Below are 21,548 nucleotides of genomic sequence, written 5' to 3'. Positions count from 1 at the left end.
GAACCAGATTGGAAACTCCACCACCAAACCCTTTTCTCTCTTTAATGGGTTTAATAAAACAGAAACACATTTAGATTGTAGATGTTTCAGGTAGTAGTGAAACATTCTTGCCCCTCAGTGACAGATGACTATAGGAAACCGTGAACTCAGGCCTCAGCAACGAGAGACAGGGGACAGAAACACTGAAGCCAGGTTTCAGCTTGGGCACTCTGATTAGTGACAGAGGACAATAGAAATACTAAAGCCAGGTTTCAGCTTGGGCACTGAGCAGTGACAGAGGACTATAGAAATACTAAAGCCAGGCTTCAGCTTGGGTACTGAGCAGTGACAGAGGACTATAGAAACACTGAAGCCAGGTTTCTGCTTGGGCACTGAGCAGTGACAGAGGACTATAGAAACACTGAAGTCAGGCTTCAGCTTGGGCACTGAGCAGTGACAGAGGACTATAGAAACACTGAAGCCAGGCTTCAGCTTGGGCTCTCTGATTAGTGACAGAGGACTATAGAAACACTGAAGCCAGGCTTCAGCTTGGGCACTGAGCAGTGACAGAGGACTATAGAAACACTGAAGCCAGGTTTCTGCTTGGGCACTGAGCAGTGACAGAGGACTATAGAAACACTGAAGTCAGGTTTCAGCTTGGGTACTGAGCAGTGACAGAGGACTATAGAAACACTGAAGCCAGGCTTCATCTTGGGCTCTCTGATTAGTGACAGAGGACTATAGAAACACTGAAGCCAGGCTTCAGCTTGGGCACTGAGCAGTGACAGAGGACTATAGAAACACTGAAGTCAGGCTTCAGCTTGGGCACTCTGATTAGTGACAGAGGACTATAGAAACGCTGAAGTCAGGCTTCAGCTTGGGCACTCTGATTAGTGAAGCATGCCTAACTGAAAACAGTAGGGGGCAGTTTGATTGGCAGATAGTTATCTACACTCCAGGAGGGATTAAAGATGTGCAATTAAAAATCTCCAGTCGGTCAGAGTAAAGGAACTCTTTTATGAAAACAATAATTTAGTTTTGCCGGTCAAATGCACTCCTCAACCAAAACTCAATATTCTCATTCTATAAGGGACTTGAAGGGTAGCTGGACAATCCATTTATAGCAAAACTGACATTGCAATGACCTTTGAACTCTAGATTATGACCTGTGGGTCTTGAGCCATTTGTGTCCCTTTCAGCTCTAAAATAAAAAAGCAGGGAACATATCACTTCAGAAACTAGGCAAGCCAGCTGCTACACCCGATTAACATATTCAATTATTTACTCTGAAGTGCATTTAAAGTTTCATACAGATCCATTAGCATCTATGCTGCACAGCCCTGCATGCTGGGTAATCCTATTGGAGAACGCTTCTCAGAGCTGATGGTGTGACCTAAACATAAGTGAAATATGACATCAGCGTAAGAAACCAAGCACTAACTTCAGGTATTGTTCAGAGCCGCACAAGTAAAATGAATTGCTCAGCAGACATTAACTCAACTGTACATTTTAAATATGCAGTGTCTGTGTCTATTAAAGACACCATTACAGAAAACAACATATTCTATTAAAATAACCTGTATAGCAGCCCTATACCACTCACTGTGTTTGAGAAGTGATGGTAGAGGAGTGGATAGCAGCCATATATTCTATTATACAATATTATATATCAGAGCACAGAGCCTGCAGATGATGTTGGGGGAGTGGAAAGTCAAAAAAAGGGATCAGCCTTATAAAGATAAGATTCTAAATAGCTTTGTTAAAAAGACACAATTGGAGGAGACACTCACAAACCCAAACCTGGAGGCTCTTGGAAAGTTTTCCATGTGCTGAGAATCCAGAAGTCTCATAGGCAGATTTGGGATAACTGTAATGATTTATAACATATATATGTATATATTTTTTTTTAACCAGCAACTAATCCAGACCAGTTACAGCAAGATAGCTATTCATTAGCCATATTTGGGAGAGAGTAAAATGAATGTCTGTCAGGCTTTTAAAGAGCTGGCTGTTAGCCAAGGTGGCATGTTCATGAATGTTTTACAGGATGTTAAATGTTTAGTATTTTAATTCCTGTATGCTGGGCTTCCTTCATGATTGAAAGCAGCTGCTCTCCAAAGAGAACCGTAACAATATCCTCGGGAAAATCTTCAGAGTAAAATTGGACACACCTGATCCCTAGTTAACAAAACTCAGTTTCCAGCACTGCCAAGACATCAGCCCTCATCAAACTCACTGCATCACAGGCCAAGCCAAGAATCCCTTAGGATACATGGAATCAGTCAGGCAAACACGAGACAGTGACACACACACTGAGACACAGAAACTGACAAACACACACTGGGACAGTGACACACACACTGAGACACACAAACTGGGACAGTGACACACAAACTGAGACACACAAACTGAGACAGAGACATTCACATTGACACAGTGACGCAGACATTGAGATAGAGACATGTGCACTTTCACACACAGGACAGTGAAACACACACACCTATGTCCCAGTGATGTCCCAATTGTTGTTGTAAGAAAGCACACACCCATACATACTCACTGAAACTCAACATGGAGAGTGTGTGCTGAAAGAGAAGGCAGGTATTATAGAAACTTTAGATACAAGTTATATAACAAAATACCGGGCTGCTGCTTGCAGGTCATGTGAGACTGACATCACAACTATAAGAATAATTCCCCGCAGCTAGTTTGGAATGTTTCATTTGGCTGCACAGGTCTCTATTGAGTATGTTTGCAACTACATGCCCCAAGAAGCAGCTAGCGAACCTGGAAATTAAATATGAAATTGCTTCCCGATATAAATCCTGCAGACACATGCAGGCTGTGTGGCTCTTGCTGCTGTTCATCCTGTTTATGCTGGATTGATTTGCCTCAAGCCACTTTCTTGACTACAACACAAACACACCTGTATTGGCAGCAAATTAAATAATAATTGGGCTTAAACCCCCAGCGCACACTAGCTTATGAAACCGTGCAAAACCAAATGTTCTGCTTACCTGCCCTGCTCCATCTCTCTCTCTCTCTCTTACTCTCTCTCTTACTCTCTCTCTCTTACTCTCTCTCTCTCTCTCTTACTCTCTCTCTCTTACTCTCTCTCTCTCTCTCTCTCTCTCTCTCTCTCTCTCTCTCTCTCGTTGTTATTGCTTATATTACCGAATCCAACTTGTTCAGATTAAAATGGGGATATAATAATAACCACCTCTACAGTCTGTTCAGGTTCAAAACCTTAATGTAATGTGGAGAGGAAATAAATACTTGTTCCTATTGAGGGATTTAAACTGCCAAAAATACAGAGACATTGGCTTGGTTTACATGCAGTTTAGAATATCTAAATTGCCCCTCCGTTGTCATAAGAATATGACATAGCCCGCACATCCCACACACAGTTGTTGGTGTAGCAAAGAGCTCTGTGGCACTCCACTGAGTACATGGACCAGTCATGATGCATGATACATGCTACACACACACAGGTATTCCTGTCTATATACAGCACAGCAAGTGTGTGTTTCAGGGCATGGAGACTGACGGTACAATCAGACAGGACAGTGAACACCACACCAGCAGATAGAGAGGTTTGACCTTGAGAGCAAGGCTGACAGAAAAGGAAACTGGAAGATGAGCTGTTATGTAATCTTTGATTAAAACAGCAGCTTCACTGACGCCGAACGCCCTTCCCTCAGCCCTGCTATCTTATTTAAAACTATAGGAGGTGTGAGGGGTTTGGGGGAAGGGGCAAAACTAGGTACAGGAGATTCAGCTCCAAGACCAGAGAGTTCTATGAGTTAGGAGCCTTTCAAAGTGACTCATATCAGTCACTTTTCTACAATGCTTCCACTTGGTCTATCAGAGACTTGAATGGTAAGTATGTACATTAATGCTCCCTGCTGGAGAATATACACACTGCTGCTCACAGTTACTCACCCTCAGAAGCGCAGGTTGTGCCAAACAAACTACCTGCTCGACCACAACAAATTCAAAAAGAGCCAAAAGAAAGTCAGGTAGTTGAGGACATCAGGGCTGTGTCTAAAGAGTCCAGAACAGCTTCAATAAAAGAGCAATGAAGTCACAGTGGTTGAATTTGCAGTGACAGAATGACAAGCCATCCCTTAGCCCTGCAGGCCAACAGAGTCACAGTTCATCATCTTTGAGAATCACAAGGCATTTCAGAGAGACTAACGGTTCACTTCCCTCAGAGTTTCTACATCAGTGACTGCTCCTCTCTGTACTGCTTATTTATTTACATGACTAACAAAAGGCACAGACGGACAGAGCTGGGCTTCCTTCAGTTCATCAGCTCTGGAGATAATTGGTCTGGTTATTAGCATGCTGGAGTGAAACTTTCTGTGCATCCACACAGCTATGTCTGTCTATCTGTCTGTCAAGGGTTCATTTTTAATTATCTTGCTGTGGTGTTTCTATTCTCTCTCTCTCTCTCTCTCTCTCTCTCTCTCTCTCTCTCTCTCTCTCTCTCTCCTTCCCTCCCTCTCTCCATCAGTTGCAGTGAGAAGGAGAAACAGCCTCCACTCCAATCTGTTCAGGGAATTGCTCTGCCTTTACAGATCTATTTAAGAACCACACATTCAAATGATGAGCCATTCATTCAAAATAGCCTCACAGAGGATCATCTTTTAAATGTGGTGACATTAAATGCTCATCCACCCCACTCTACAATTACAGACGCATTCACACTGCACTCAGACGCCCATCAAAGTGCTTCATCATTAATTATCAGTAAAGGGACTAAAAGATAAAAGCTACAGTACACAAAATGAATAAGTAGACTGAATTCCACAACCATGCAATCTTGGAGAAATATACTTCCACTTGTTGCCATTCCGTATCAAAGTGAGCTCTTCAAAGTGTAACACCGCCCTCCACACATAGTCAGTCAGCCTGGGACATCCGTTTCCAGCTTATTTATTCCTGGTTAGCCCCACTCGAAAAAAAAAAAAAAGGAAAAAAAAAGGTTTTATAAACAAGCCCAGTACAGAATTAAAACAAACAAGTCAATTAGTCAATCGGATCGATCTCTGCTAAAGAATTTTACAGAGAAAACAGGAGTCTATGAACCAGCAATGCAATCTTTTGAACCAGTTCTGAACAGTTTAAAACTAGTATCGCTATCCAATTAAAACCAGTACTGCTACCAGTTCTTACCAGCTTAAAACCACAACAGCGACCGACACACACACACGCACGCACACACATGCACACGCACGCACGCACGCACTCACGCACGCACGCATGCACGCACACACACACACGCACGCACACACACACACACACACTCCTATAGACATACATATTTCTATTTATGATCTGCAGTGCTGTCTGTCTGACGAATTCATTTCAAGGCTAGAGCTGTAGCAAACTGTGACCTACAAGATGCCAATCGGATTGTTATTGATGATGATCTAATCATCATAATTACGATAATTAGTGCTGATGTTTATACAATGCCTGCAAGCTTTCAATGGCAGGGTCATACACTGAACCACAACTCACAGTGAATCACCTGGCTGCTTTAAAAACTGTGCCTGTGATACAATGGAGTTTGTCCCGTCTCTCTGTACAAAAGGCTGTACAAAACAAACATACCTGGATACAAATATATGACAGTGTTATCCAGCCCATTGTGCTATATGGAAGTGAGGTATGGGGTCCAGTCAGTCAACAAGATTATATAAAATGGGATAAACATCCAGTAAAAACCCTGCATGCTGAATTCTGCAAAAACATATTACAGGTACAGCAAATAATATCAAATAATGTATGCAGGGCTGAATTAGGCCGCTACCCACTGTTCACCAACATACAAAAAAGAGCACTAAAATTCTGGATGCAGAAGTCACCTAGATTCCCTCCAGTACAAGGTCCTGCAGACCCAAGAGCTCAGTCCAGAAAAGAGACCCCTCAGCCAGCTGGCCCTGAAGCTCACTACACTAACCCACACTAACACTAAACAGCTTCAGGGCAGCACTGCTAAAGCATTGTTAATCAGAGTCAATCAAACTGTAACACAAATCAAAAACTCCTATTTGGAACATTGGGACAAAGAAACAAAAACCCCAAATAAACTTGATTGCAATCAGGCGCTAAAAAGAAACTTTACCCTAGCAGAGTATCTCTTCACTGTCAAAGATACAAGGCAGATCCTGACCAAGTACAAGCTCAGTGACCACAGCCTGGCCATTGAAAAAGGCCGACACAGGCAAACCTGGTTACCCAGAGAGAACAGGTTCTGTAGTCATTGTGAGACAGGAGAGGTTGAGACAGAGATGCACTTTCTTCTACACTGTGATAAATACACCCAAACAAGGAACATAATCTTTAAAAAGATAACTAGTACTCTCCCACATTTCCAACACATGACAGACCCAGGAAAAATTAACAGTCGTACTGGGTGAGGGACACAGCCCCACTGGCTGCCCAGTATATAGCCACCTGCAACAGCCTGAGGGACACACAGTGAGCACTGCTGGGGAGGGAGGGGGGTTATTTAGTATTTAGTATTTAAATGTTTAATTCAGTGTATTTGTCTTGTTCTATTTACTATTTGTATTTAAATATGTTTATCATGTTTATAAATGCTGTATTTTTATTATTATAATTATCATTGTTACTGTTATTATTATTAACTGTTATGGTACTTTGTAAATGCTTTGGCAAGACTGCCGATGTTAGTCATGTCAATAAAGCACCTTTGAATTGAAAAATGAATTGAGAGAGAGAGAGAGAGAGAGAGAGAGAGAGAGAGAGAGAGAGAGAGAGAGAGAGAGAGAGAGAGAGTAAGAGAGAGAGACCTTAAATTGGTCGTGTTGTTACGGCTTTGGGTCAGCTGGCTTACTCCTCGTGGCACAGTCAAACTGGTTGGAAGCTTTGCCAGTTGCTCGCTGTCCTCTGTGAGTGTCCAGGTTGCTGATTGCCTTGATCAAGATACCAAGGATTACTGAGAATATGCACAACTGGCAAAAACACTTTAGCTTCCTGTCTGACAAACCTAGCGTGCGATGAAGGGCTCTGTAATCGTCAAGGCGGCTTTGAGAAAGTGAATAATAATACCCGAAGCTGCCTCACTGCATGCAGCCAGGGATGCTCACAACATCCCCACGTTCAATCACCACACCAGATGAGGCTGTCAGCACTGCTTTGTCATTTTATTTGATAAAAAAAGATTTAAAAAATAACAACGAACAACAACAAAAAATTGCACAACTTTGCTGACAATTCCACTGTGTTGCGTCACCACCACATTCATCATCCAAAACAGAAGAAAACGAAATCAGACTTCAACAGCAGTGACACACACTTCACCAATCCAAGAGCATTGTATTCATAAACAATACGCACAAAACATTTCTACAGCGTTCAGCTCTGCCGAAGGCTTGGCTCCTGGTTATGCTTTGGTTCCAGTTAGGTCGGGTGCTGTGCATAATGTTCCTGCTTGGTGTATGGTGCATTTCCAGTATGGTGCATTATTTATGAATCGAAGATGCATAGTACATTAGTCAGTCATGTGATTGTAAATCAATCATTACACAAACCTGATTTAAAAGCATTATATTGCATGACATGATACCAGTCTAATCAGAGAGAACATTCTGCAACTAACCACCTTGGTGAATCTTAATTATTCATAGGTGCTATAAATACACAGTGCATTACTATAGTAACATGCCCCCCCTGAATTGAGCACTGCATGTTGTCATTACCCTGCCCCTTAATAATAGGCACTAGTCTAAACACTCCCTTCTCAGCTCTCCAGCACTGTCATTACCAGCACCTTAATAATAATGAGCACTAGTCTAAACACGCTCAATTCTCAGCTCTCCACTGTCATTATCCAGTCCCAGTAATGGGCACTAAGCAAGAAATGTGCCAGTCTTTGCCCTTCAGCACCTTACACTTAGCTCAGGGCTCTCATACCTTGAGTTATATTCATGCCATGCAGCAATACATTTAATATAACATATTTAAGTGAAGTCACATTAATCCAGGTTTCCTTTTGTAATAAAAGCTTCATGGTTCCAGTTATGTCTGCTGCTGACAGATGAGGCTAAAGTTACCGCGGTGATGGAGAGGCTTTCGGAAGTGCCCTGCTCGCTCCTACCACAGTTCACATTAACAGGGGCCGTGGCAGCTCTCAGAATAGCAACCTCTGCGCCAACTTCCGCATCCACTGCTTCTCATATCAGCAGAGTGTGTTGTGCTTTCATACAGGGGCCGAATGGACATTATCAATGTACTGTCAGGCACTGAGAGAGCAGTATTGGGTGTCAATGACGTTCCGTTCATCACAGGTAGCGACTTCATTCTGGGTTAAGATAGAAGCAGCTACATTAATGTTACAAGAGCGTTTACTAGTTTTAAAGACTGCACTTTTTTTGCTCTCACTGTGTGTATGCTTCTGTGAATCAGTGGGATCCTTTAAGAGCCGACTTGAATTAGTTCTGGGATCTATCAGGTACTGGAAACCAGGGGAGCATGAATGGTGTTGAATGGCCTTCTCTCATTCAGAACCTGGTATTATTTTCTTATCTTCTCCATTCTCCTTTCTCCCTTCTCTCCACCACCTCTATCTCATTCCTCCTCTCATCCTTTCTCTCCTCCCCTCTCTCTCCCCCTCTCTCTTTGCCTTGCTCTCTCTCTCTCAATCTGCTCTCTCTCCTCTGAGCAGCGTTCTCAGCAGGATTTCTCCGGCCCCCGACATTTAAAGGAAATTGGAAATCCTGATCCCCTGCTCTGTACTGTGAGGAATGCCCTGCCTCACTGTTATTAGTCTGTTTGATTTGTATTGAATTTGTTGTTTATTAGGTGATGGATTGTTCCCTCTCTCACACACCCCTCCGGTCATTCAGGCAAGTCTCAATCACATCCGACATCACGTCAATCAATCAATACCACTGCATGCACACGCACACACACACACGCACACACGCACACACACACGCATGCACAGTATTAATACAGAAATATATATTTATATATATAGAAATGTATTCCCATTATTAGGGGTCATTATCTCGAGACAGCTCTGTCAGATTTAGGCAGTACCTGGATTTGAACCCGTCTCTTAGTGCCTCTGCTCTCTCCCTCTGAGCTCGGCTGCCCATTGGCTGCTTTGTAAATCTCTTTGTAAGCACTGGTTCAAAGCAGGGATATGCAGAACTGCTCTTACATGATCTTGTGTGGGAGAAATCTCTGTATCTGATGAATGTAAGAGTATGCATGCGGGAAGCTCACAGAGTCTCCCAGGACGGTGATGGAAGTGAGATGAGATGTGTATCTTAGAGGAGTGCAAATATATCTGTTTAATTATCCAATAATGTCTGCTTGTGTCACTGTGAAAACTGAATATCAGGTGGATCAGAGCTGAAGAACACAACACACTGAACACAAGAACATTAGAAAAGTTATGAATTAGAGTTGACCATTTGACCCATCCATGCTCATCCGGTTCATCGTAGCCGATTGACCCCAGGCCCAAAACAGAGAGAGTCCTGCTTTAACGTCTCTTTACCTGCTGTCACTTTCCAATAACTCTCTCTCCCTCACCCCTTGACTCCTTCTCTTGCAGTGAATCACAATAAATTCCCCAATACAAGTATTGATTTCTGGCCAGGATAAGCAGACAATGTGCATGGTTCAGCGTGAATAACTTCGTCCTTGGTTAGTTACTCAATGTCTTCCCTCCCTTGTTTTTTATTTTAGCCTTACCCACTTAGAACCATCACATATCATCTGTTTAATTTCCAATCTTTAGCTTTCCTCCCGTGTACGCAAATCAGTGAGAATGCCGTCAGGTGGCTTCAGAATGATGATGACAGGCGGTGATGACAACGTAAATATGTTGACATTACCATGGAAACAAAAGAATATAGATGACAATAGATGACAATGCAGAATGTGAACTTGGTGGCGTATCTACCTGTTTTCCCATCTGTCTAGCTGTCTTCATAGCTCCACATTTATGAACAGAATTTTATATTTATGCCTATGCATCTGTCATCTGCTGGACTATCCCCACCCGGCGTATTTATGTGCTGGGCAGGTCCCAGTTGTAAATATAATATAGTCAGTCAGTCGAGGAGTCTTGTAAAGAGATATATAGGTTGGAGTTTCTTATGGCTCAGCTGAGACAGTCACATAGCCCCTGGATATGAAGACTCACCTAGGAGAACACAGGGATACTAGACACTACAGCACCAGAGGGACTGACTGTGCCAGTGTGTTTATGCATTTGTATGTGCAATCTGGAACACCTTTTACTATACTTGCATGTGACTGTGTGTGTCAGTGTGAGCTTGTCTGCGTGTGTGAGGGTGAGTGTGCCAGTGTGAAGGTGACTGCGTTACAGTACTGGATCGGCCAAATCTATAAGACTGGAAATCTAACACACTATGCATAAATATCCTTACAGAAATCTATATCCCATATCTGTCCTCTAATAGAAGAGACCTGTGCTGCTTGATAATGTGCAGTTAGTATTAGTTAAATAAATATATACTAGTAATAAAAACATCAGGTGTGCTTCATCACAAGGCAAGGAAATTTGAGAGAAGATACAAGTTAAACACCCATTGGGGCCAATATGCTTTCCTTCAATTAATTAGCACTTCTTCACTAAAAATAATAAACTGGGGGAGGTCCTTTTTACAAACAAAAGCAAGAAGGCAGGCACTAAAAACCAGGATGTCTGCAAAGCCATACATCATATCTAACAGGCTCTGAATAAATATGATCCCGGGCATCTGTGGGGCTTGAAGTAGATGGCAGAAATCTCTGGGGCCCAGATTAAACGTTGTAACAGGAATCTATCTGGCCGGGTGAATACATTTCATAGCAGAGAAATTTAGCAGGCTGTGAACTGATTCTGTACCAGGGAAATCTGACAGACTGTGAATAAACATTGCAGAAATCCAGCAGGCTCGGGACAATCATCTACTATAACGCAGAGTAATCAAATGGCTTGTGAATGTATTCCTTACCACAGAAATCTAGTGGTCTGTGATTAAATACAGCGTGAATAATCTACAGGCTTGTGAAGAGCAGCAGCAGCTGCACAGATTAGAACAGCAGCAGATGAATCTGTTGGCTTGTGAATAAACATTATCATGCAGAAATGGATGTGTCTGATCGGATATTTCAGCTGAGATACTGCCTTAAACGTTACAACTGATATTTACCAGGCTGATCGAATTACGGTGAGTTAAACTGGAAAATAAGCATCCAAGCAGGGCAGCTCTCTGGTTAGAGACCCATCTCAATGACACAAGTGACTTGCTGATTGCCATGGGTTTAAAGTTTTGAAGCAATGGACACAACTCCAAAAATTAACACTTTGATTAACAAACAGCCGAGATAGAAACCATCTGATGATTGCATGCAGGTCCTCCATAAGTCAAGAAATGATCTTCTTATGTTTCATAAAAAATATTCTTTTGCCATTTCTGTTTTTATTTTTGTAACATTTAGGGATTGTCCCAGTTTTCAGCCAGATTTTATGTCCCGGTAATAAACAAGTATTGGTATTGTATTCATACATTTTGTTTAAAGTACAAAACTCTCACTCTGGAAATCTGGTAACCCTAGCAACATTATCTTTTGGCTTTCCTGTTTGGGGTTAGGACTGTCCAAATCCCTGTGTTCTAGTTTCCTGATATAAATAGTGCCACCCTTAACCCAATTGAAGATATTTTTATTGCATTGCGTTGTCAAGGGATCAATATCACCCAGACACTGGAAACACAAGCATGATTAATATAGTGATGAAGGGAGTTACTGCTGTGTTTAACATCCATCACTGTTACATCATTAAAATACAGCCACTCACCTGTACAGTATGTAACAGTCTCCTCCTCACACCCTCTTACTTGCTTATCGATTGACTGCATTGTGGATGGTTCACACTACTTTTACAGCTTCTTTTTACTTTCAGAAAAACAAAAATCTCAAATTTTCACAAAGCATTAGAAAATCAATCACCCTGTATAAATAGTAACAGAGAACTGTGCTCTGATACCAAAGACATCTATCAGCCTGAGAATTCATATTTTAACAGGGAATTCTAGAGGGATGAGATTAAATAAAGAAATCTAGCTGTCTGTAATCAGATATTATAACTTTGAAATCTGCTGAGCTGTCTTGTGGCTTCATAATGTCACAAATACATTTTACAGGATGTATTTCAGGGGACTCTCATGGACAGGGACCCAATATTGCCAAAGAAAGCTGTGAATGGATATTATAATACAGGAATCTATCAGATTAAATATCCAGACAGAATGTGCATGTGTTCCCACACTCCCAGTTCTTGTCTTGTTTCGTGTGATAGCACAGGCATGGAGTGCAAAAGCACAGGTGTGCAAAATGATCGTAAGGTAAAACCTGGAGTGAGTCTGGAAACTGATACCCATAAGGAATATTTTTAAATCTTTAGATTAGATATTATAGTGAAAAAAATACTGTGGCTTTGATCAAATATTATAACTGAATCGGAATAAGAGCTGATACGACAGCAATCAAACAGAATGTACAGTAAGTAAGATATAATACCAGAATAATCAAACACACTCAGGAAATACAGAATGATATCAGTGATTATTAAAGGGCTATACCTCTAGCGCTTAATATCATTTGGAGGGTTTCCTATTAGCAGTTAATACCATAAATACTGCAACAGGCACCAGACAGTCTGTGATGAGATATCTGATCTAATGTGTGATCTCAAGAAATCCATCTTACTAGGATAAAAAATCTGCCACTGTTCAAATGACATTCTGTACCCAGTTACTGTTCTGTGATCAAATATTAAACACATTTGGAATAATGCATCAGACTCAATAATAGATTTTAACAGAATTTTGACACCATGTCATTAGATATTATGAATGATAAAACAAAATCTAGCAACAACTGTTTCCAGATTCCTTAAATCAAAACCAGAGGAGTGGAGTTCAGAAGAATCAGGCAGAGTCTGCCATTGTCTGCTTCGGGGTCAAATACTCTTCAAACATTCTCATGCACAGGGAAACTCAAAGAACTCAGCAAACTCTGCAACTGCAAAACGAATTTGAGTCGTCTCAACACAAAAAGCACTTTGAAAGGGGGAATGACTTGTTATTACTGTCTGTCATTTATGATTCTTTACCAGGACAAAACATTACCAACTACCAGCTTACATCAAATTCACAAATGTAGGGAATTTACACTTAAACACGTATCTGTATGACATAGCTAGCTTTTAGCTGATTCTGTTACCTCAGTAGATTCCTTTTTAAATCTGCAGTTAGCAAAGTGCTTTGGATTGCTTCTCACAGAAAGGGAACTGGCCTCCTGAGACACCAGGTGGAATGCATTGTGTATTGTTAAATATTGTGTGCTGGGGAACTCAAGAGGATGTGAATATTGTTATACTGCAATGGATTGCATAACAAAGGCTCTTTGAATGACTCTGCACACACGCCCCATGTATGATCCTGTATTGAAGAGGTTAAATGCTTTATTATAAACAGATCTGGGGATGTGATTAGATAACATATAAATCTACACAAGGCTGTGAATAATGAATGTTTAGTTCAGAAATAGTATTTCCTTCGCGCGGGGGATTTTTGAGAAGATGTGTCGATAATGGTGTTTCAGCACACTGGACCACAGAGCAGAATAGGTATAGCTGAAACTACCTGAATGTGCTAGGTATAACACAGTTTACAAGAGTCAGGTGATATCACTGTATACGGTATCTTCCATGTTAGTTCACTCTTATATGACTCTCCCAACCCCTGTTGCCATGCCGAATGAAATAGAGCATCTGGTACAATAGCAGCAAAGTAAAAGTATAATAATAACCCCGCCTGGGGTCAAGGGGAGAGAGGGAAACTGTGAAATCTGGCTTTTCTGTGCAAATGTTATCCTTGTAAGTGAGTGAATTCAACATATCTGCACTGCTTTCAGCTCCTGATTGGTTGACTGATGTCCAGCACAATGAAATAGGAATGTGCCGGTGGTGCATTAATACACAGTGGGTCCCTGTGTTTCGCTGCATCAAATGGTGAAATATTGAAAACAATGAATTACTGAAGAGCCCTTTTACAGTAAGATATGGAGTAGAGTTTACTGTCAATGTGGCCTCACCGTGAATGAACCCAATTGATACATTACTGAAACATCACATTTATACAGATTTCTTCTTGCTTCTTGTCCCTGTCAGCTGGTTCAGAAAAAAATCATACAGTGCACAGTAGCAGCTTTACATCTGTAAAAAAACACACACTAAACTCCCTGAGAACAGTCGAAACCATTTCAATGTCAGCAGTGTTTAAAGCCATCATGGGCATCCACGACAGCCCTAATTCAAACGTGCCGAATCTGTACGGTGTTCATATTGTTCTGGTGGGATATGTGGCTGTCATTTAGGTAAGGTGATAGTAAAAATCTGCAGCAAAGACCTTTCTCCTGAATTGACGACAGAGTCACTCTTAAGACTGTTCCTGAGAAAAGACCAGGGATGTGTGCAGTCCTGAATACAGAAGCACCTGCCAACCAAGCACCTACTACGATCCTCTTTAATCTTTCCTCCTGCTTTTCTACTGAGTGCGATAGAAACTGACTTCTCACAGGTAGTGTAGCTTTAATTTGTTACAGAATAAATAGCAGATGTTCATTTGCACCCCATACCACTTGAATACCAACTCAATGCTAGTCTGCTCCCCTGTAAATATTTGATGAATAGCCCTGCTAACAGGGCACAACTGTTTAGAGATTGCGCTGAGAGAAATAACACGTCAGAATCTCGAGATACATAATAAAATGATTCGAGGCTCATCCACAACCGCAGGAAAACACAATGAAAGAGATCTTCCGCGGTGCCAGCCTGCTTCCAGTCACCACCATGGTTCCTAATTCATCAATGGAGGTAATTAATAAATCTGGTACATAAATAATCATAAATACTTAATACATATACTTAGTAAAGTAGTAAAGCATTACCAAACAGCACATGCATATCATTCACAATGAGAGAAAGCAAGGCAAGCTTGACTGTGATGTTACCAGCAAAGGTACAAGAACAGGCATTCAAGCTGCTGTCTAGCAATCCCACTCCTTTGTTGGATTTTCAGCAGCCTAACACTCGATACTGAGGTGGCATTCATAAAATGGTTAATTATTCACTCATAAATGTCATTTATAGATGATGTTGCTTTCAGTATTAACGAGTTAATAAACAGGGCTTGACAGTATAATCTTTCAGAAAGTTTAATTGATAATAATGTAACAGGCATATTTAAACAATAGAGACACACACACACACACACGTCTACGCGATACACGTTGTGCGTGTTAATAATAGTTAATCTTAAGAGCTGCATACAACTAAACAAGCAAGATATTGTCTAGTTCGCAATATCCGAATGATAGCCATTGATCACATCGAACTAAATATTCAAGGCAATCGGCTTTAAAACATTAGGGGATCGTATACAATAATACAAATCATTATTATTATTGATCATACATCTCTAGATTAATATACATAATTAAATATCTGGCGATTGGCCACTGCTTTTAAAATAAGCCACAGTTCAATTCAAGTTAATTAAGGGCTATATTAAATTGGGAATGTGTCTTGTGTCAAAGATGTTGGGCTGTATTTGCGTTCAACACAGAAGCGCTCCTCGTCCTAGTGCAGACAGAAAAACAGAGAATCATCAGCATAAAGCGAATACACAGTGATACTGTACTCAGTGCAAATACATATTAACTCAAATACGATATGCTTCATATTTCGAATGAATTCATTATTCATGTATTACACTCTTATTGATCTAACCACTATGTATATTTAAAATGTGTTATACATTACGGTAGTAATACAGGAGCACTAGGGCATAGACAGGGCTCCGAGTTGAGGCAGTCTGCAGTGCCCGCGTCCCGCCCGTCGTGTTTATGGCAGGTCGCTCCCTGCCCAAATTCTCACTGATGCACAATAGATTAATGTTGCGGCTGCAAAAAAACTGAAGCTCCCGTACGGTCTGTGGGTAGATCTGCCGCTCTGCGGTTTACAATCTGCTGCTATCTACCCGCTATTCGACACAACCTTATCTGCATTAATCTTAATTAGCCACCATTGATTTTGATTTATCTAAATGAATCCGTCAGATTAAAACAGCCTTGACCGCTGTCCATATATACAACCCTTTGCTGTATACATAATGCCTAAATCATAATGGGGAAATGCATTAAGCAAATATTTGAATACATGTTCAAGAAGCCAAATGCCTGTAGCTAATCGCTACATATCACAATCCAGAGATATTTAAAGCATATTAGGGTATTGTAGAAATAAATTCAGTACACTGATTGTAATAGCAATCCTGATTAAAACATTTTCACACAGCTAAAACAAAGACAATATGTTGCTTTCTGCGCTTTGGTTTTTAAAACGTATTATAACCAAAAAATAGAGACCACCAATAACAGCTGAAACACTCCACCAGAAATATCACATTCTCTTATCTAACCTCACAGGTGTGCTGCCTGAACAATGATCCACCCTCACAGCAACAATGTAACGCAACTGCAGTTTACTAGATTGTGCCATTGTTTATGCATCTGCTTAGGATTGATTAGACACCTTAGTCATGTTGTCATTTCTGTGCTTACTGGTATCTTGACTACTAAAAAATCTAACAAAATATTAAGTAACACTTTAACTACATGATCACAGGCAGTATGTCATTCCACTGTAGTCCACATGTTATACACATGTAGTTCATATGCAGTCTTCATGTTATACATGTACAGTTAAATACAGCTCCAAACTGCCTCAGTATCTATAGTGAAATGATAATATCTAAAGTAACTCTCAACAGTATGGCCCCGTAATGGACTCACGTGTTTTGGTGCGCAGGGGGGGTCGAGTGGGCACGGCGGGCGAGCTCTCTGCTGGAAAGTGACCGAGGGTCCACACAGCTGTCGAATCGTGAAGGTAGAAGCGCCCTGAGGGCGAGGGCGAGGGCGGGGCAGTGGGCTCCTGGCGAGCTTCCATCGTTGGGGTTACTGCAGCTGTGGGCACCACTGATTCCGTCCCGGCACTGGTGCCCGTGGTCACTCTGCGGACCGTGGTGCCTCGTGGGGTCACTCCCCGGCCCCCTGGGGGCAGCAGCCTGGGGGTCCGCGTGGTGGTGGTGGTGATGCGGGTGCTGATGCGGTTGGGGGGGCGTGGCGTGAAGCTGCCGGAGCCGGCAGGGCCCACCGCGCCAGCGCTGGAGGCTGTGGTGGTGCTGTGGCTTCCCAGCCCAGGTTGAGTTCTGCTGGCTACTGTGGCTGTAGTAGTCTCTGAGTTTTTGGGGAAGGTGCTGGGCTTGGATAGGAAGATGGGGTCCTGCCCAATCCCCTTGGCATCCACCAGGTCCGTGGGGACGTAGTCCTTGACCGAGCCCACCACGATCCACTTGAGCAGCATGAGGCTAAGGCCCAGGCCGATGAAGCCAATGAGCAGGGGCACCACGCACAGCCAGGTCTGCTGCCGGGGCCACAGGGCACAGCTGCCACAGCGCAGGGGTCCAGGCTCAGGGGGGGAGGGCTGCTCAGAACCCCCTGCAGCCCCCTCTGGATCCTCTGAGATCACAGCCCCCGACAAAGCAGGCGTCACAGCCTCGCTCATCCTGCTGGAGCAGAAAGGGTTAACCCCTGGGGTAGGGGGAAGTGGCGCATGGGCAGGACTGAGCAGAGGGGCAACAAGCAATACTAGGCATCGAGGAGCAGCAGAAATAGACAGAGAGAGCGGGGAGGAGAGTGTGTAGAAATAGAAATACAGAATAAATATATTTAAGATTTTTTGTTTTGAAGGAAAAATAATGAAGCCCCGGATAAAAACAAAACACAGTACAGTATAGAAATTTTAATCCCAGGCAAAACAAAATATATATTTCCAAAAATATATATAGATAGATATATCTAATATCTTTAAATATAATCTGTAAATCCTTCCTCTGGGGGAGTTGCAGTCAGTTCGCAGCTAGACATCGCCTCTACTGAAGAAATAAAACCATTTTAATTTTCTTAATGTTGTTTTCTTGATTTTCTTCCTCCTTCTCTCACTCCCTCATTCGAAGGATCAGTGGGGGCTCTTTACTGCAGCTTAGATTCAACGCTGACTCAGCTCATTCCCAGTGAATTCCAAAAAAACACTCGTTCACTTTCCACTCGTGCCTACCTTTCCCGAGCAGCTCCTGAGTTGTATAATTCCCAAGCAGCAATAGCAGTTGCAGCAGCACAGAAAAAAAAAGCACACAGACCAACAAGCTAAGCAGCTGGGGGTCTGAATCCCCCTATTCTTTCGCACCTCCTCAGTGCTCTGCCTCCCTCTGCTCTCCTGGTCCTGCTGCTTGGGTTGCCACGGCTCTCCGGCACAGTATGTCAGTCTTTCCGTTGACTGTCATTTCAAGAGAAGAAAAAAATCCTGCCGTACGCTGCTACATTCCACCACAGTGACGGAGAGTGAGAGGCAGACAGACACAGAGAGAATATCCAAGAGCTTTCTCCTTCTTCTTGCTTTATTAATATTCTTCTGTGATCACCCTGTCTCTGTTTTTATTCTTGTTTTCTTATTATTTTCTGCCCTCGTTATTTCATTTATTCATTTTCCTTTACTCTGGGCTCACAGATGCACCAACATCGCGCTGCAAACGCTCATGCCAGAGACACTGCTGCTGCTCAGAGAGAAAGAGAGAGAGAGAGAGAGAGAGAGAGAGAGAGAGAGAGAGAGGATAGCACCTGCTCCCCCCACCAGCCCTGGGACTGCACACTGCCTCTCATGGAGGGACGGCAGAGTAAGAGAGAGAGAAAAGCCAATCCTAGCACTGCTACTGCAGCAACATTATGAGAAGAAGCTCTCAGAGCCTGCAAATCCACAGGCCCAGTGGTATAGGCAGGCAGACAGACAATCCACTGTCAACAATCAAACAGTAATCCCAGCAACAAGGAGAACGGGAGCTGTCCCACACCAATCCAGTGCTGAAATGTCGACAGAGGGTGTATATGAGAGTCTGTTGCTGGCACAAGATCAAGAGAGAAAGAGCAATGTTATGGAGACTGGATAACAGAGATAAAGCTCCTCCTACCAGCCTAATGCAGCTCCTTAATGCATATCCAGTGATCCCTCAAGCAGATCCCATTTGAGAGCATTGCGAATGGGTGCGTAGTATATACAAAGGTATGTGCATTGTATATAGGTGAGAAATCATAGCTAAAGTACTGATTGACAGAGAAAAAAAAACAACAAGTAAATAGCAAATTCTAAATGGAGCAGAGCTGATACTCTGCCTGCCTACTTGAACACTGGAAATGGCCTGTTACTTACACACCCACACACTAACTTACACTCTCCCACCTACATACACACTCTCCCATCTACTTACACACTCACAAGCTTACTTACAACCCATCTGCCAACTTACACACTCACCTACTTACACACTCGCCTTCTGACTTACACTCTCCCACCTACATACACACTATCCCATCTACTTACACACTCACAAGCTTACTTACAACCCATTTGCCAACTTACACACTCACCTACTTACACACTCGCCTTCTGACTTACACTCTCCCACCTACATACACACTCTCCCATCTACTTACACACCTGACTGCTTACGTACACACTCACCCATCTACTTACACACCTGCACACTTACTTACACACTCACCCATCTACTTACACATCTGCCCACTTACTTACACACACGCCCATCTACTTACACACCTGCCCACTTACTTACACACACGCCCATCTACTTATACACCTGCCCACTTACTTACACGCTCCACATACACTAGCGCTCACACTTTTGATCTAGTTTTATCAACTTTATTATCCAACTCTTTAACTGAATTAAAAGCATCACCACTACTTTTACAGTATCTGATCTTGTGATCCACCTAACCACTAGCGAATCTACCAACTGATCTTCAGCATATCCACCAGCCCTCTCTCACCCTGCTGTATCCAGTGTGATCAGACTGGATCTGCTGTTCTTCTCATTTACCTTAGTCTTCTCTCTAAATATCTTATCAGTCTAATCTGTCCTACACTACTAATCCCTCCCGATCTGTCTTTCATAGTATCTATCTTTCTAATCTTTCAACCTCGTGCCATCTACGGGTGCTGCCCAACAGAGACTGGACTTTCAAACTGGATGGAAATGGTAGATGTGCAGATTTGCACATGGTTACAAAAAACACTTTTGCATTTCATTCTTTCAATACGTTACAGAAAGACTACACCCAAGAATAACTAATTAAATAATGTCAGTGTCATATATTGAAAAATGAATACAAATGTGCTCAGATTAGTTTACTGGTCTGCAGTTTTGGGTGGAGCTTTTCAAATTCTACAGTGTATCTAAAAATAATGTAGATGCAAACCTCTATGCTCTTGGGACAGCGCAGTACAATTTTGACTATTATAAAGGTATGTGGCAAGGCTGGTAACTGGCAGGTGGAAGATCCAGAGACAGAAGCTGTAAAGTGCTAATGCGTATGTTTATTAACAAGCAGTGAAACACAAAACATTTAGGAATTTGACCCCCTCCCTGCCAACCCAATATTACCCACACACCTGTGCACCAACACGGCATTCACCTGCCACAAGGTGCCATGAGGAAATAGTATTTATTCCTTATTTTTTGTAGATAAACATCCATTGAAAGACCATCATTTTAAAATTCCCACTACTGAGAACTGAGTGGTTTCAAGGCCCATTCACTTTGTCAACGCTCCTCTGTTGTGAAGCACCTGAACACTGTTGTAATAACATTGAGGTCGATGGTTTTGTAGTCTATCTTTTACATGCTGATTTAATGAAGCGATGCAGCAGAAAAAATACAAAAGTTTAGGGTTATCAGGTCTCGACTCATTAGTTAGCTAGCAGGTATAACATTATTGATTTTTATCAATACCAATCCTATTGATTTCAAGTATACAATGTTTTGTCTTCAGCAGTGTAATGGTCAGGTCTTTATAATGGAACTCATTTTTTCAACCTTGCTTAGAAATTAGCCTTAAGAAGAGCTCAAGATTGTATTAATCTCCATCAGATCCCCAAGACAGAAATATACAGTGTTAAACAATATACAGTATTAAACAATATTCAGTGATGCCAAGATATTTAGAAGGTAAGGGGAAACAAACACCCCACCACAGTCTTTCTGTATCAGGACTGCTGTTCCCAAACTTGGGCCCCTCACTTAACATTGTCTTGAACATTGACTGTATATGTTTTTTTTTTAGTCTTAACTCTCTATAATGCAGAGTAAAAAAACTACTTGGAAAAATGATTCTAAGAATTTGTTATCCACAGGTCTACGAAGGGTGAAGGGTGTCAAATTGAATGTCACCTTTTAACCAAATATTTGTGTGATGTTCTCTTAATTAAAGATAGTTTATTAATAAGCTATGATAAATGAATTTGTACAGTTGAACCCCTTCTGTCTCTCATTCTGTCTCTACGTTCTCAGTTGTCGCTCTTTAGATTAGGAGCA

At 42.0% G+C, this 21,548-nt stretch overlaps 1 protein-coding gene across 1 annotated transcript in view; it reads right to left on the bottom strand.

The window, feature by feature from the left end:
- LOC117417830 (pro-neuregulin-3, membrane-bound isoform-like) overlaps positions 1-19,046 on the bottom strand; it is a 117,815-nt gene extending 98,769 nt beyond the window's left edge. Inside the window, exon 1 of the mRNA XM_034030190.3 lies at positions 16,894-19,046. Coding sequence (XP_033886081.1) covers positions 16,894-17,665 — 772 coding nt within the window. The 5' untranslated portion in view covers positions 17,666-19,046. The remainder of the gene's footprint in view (positions 1-16,893) is intronic.
- Between the last annotated feature and the right edge of the window lie 2,502 nt (positions 19,047-21,548).

This window comes from Acipenser ruthenus, chromosome 13 (assembly GCF_902713425.1).
Source record: "Acipenser ruthenus chromosome 13, fAciRut3.2 maternal haplotype, whole genome shotgun sequence".
In the NCBI taxonomy this organism is placed as follows: Eukaryota; Metazoa; Chordata; class Actinopteri; order Acipenseriformes; family Acipenseridae; genus Acipenser; species Acipenser ruthenus.
The sequence above is the reverse complement of the archived record's forward strand: the minus strand, read 5'-3'. Positions and strand labels throughout refer to the sequence as shown.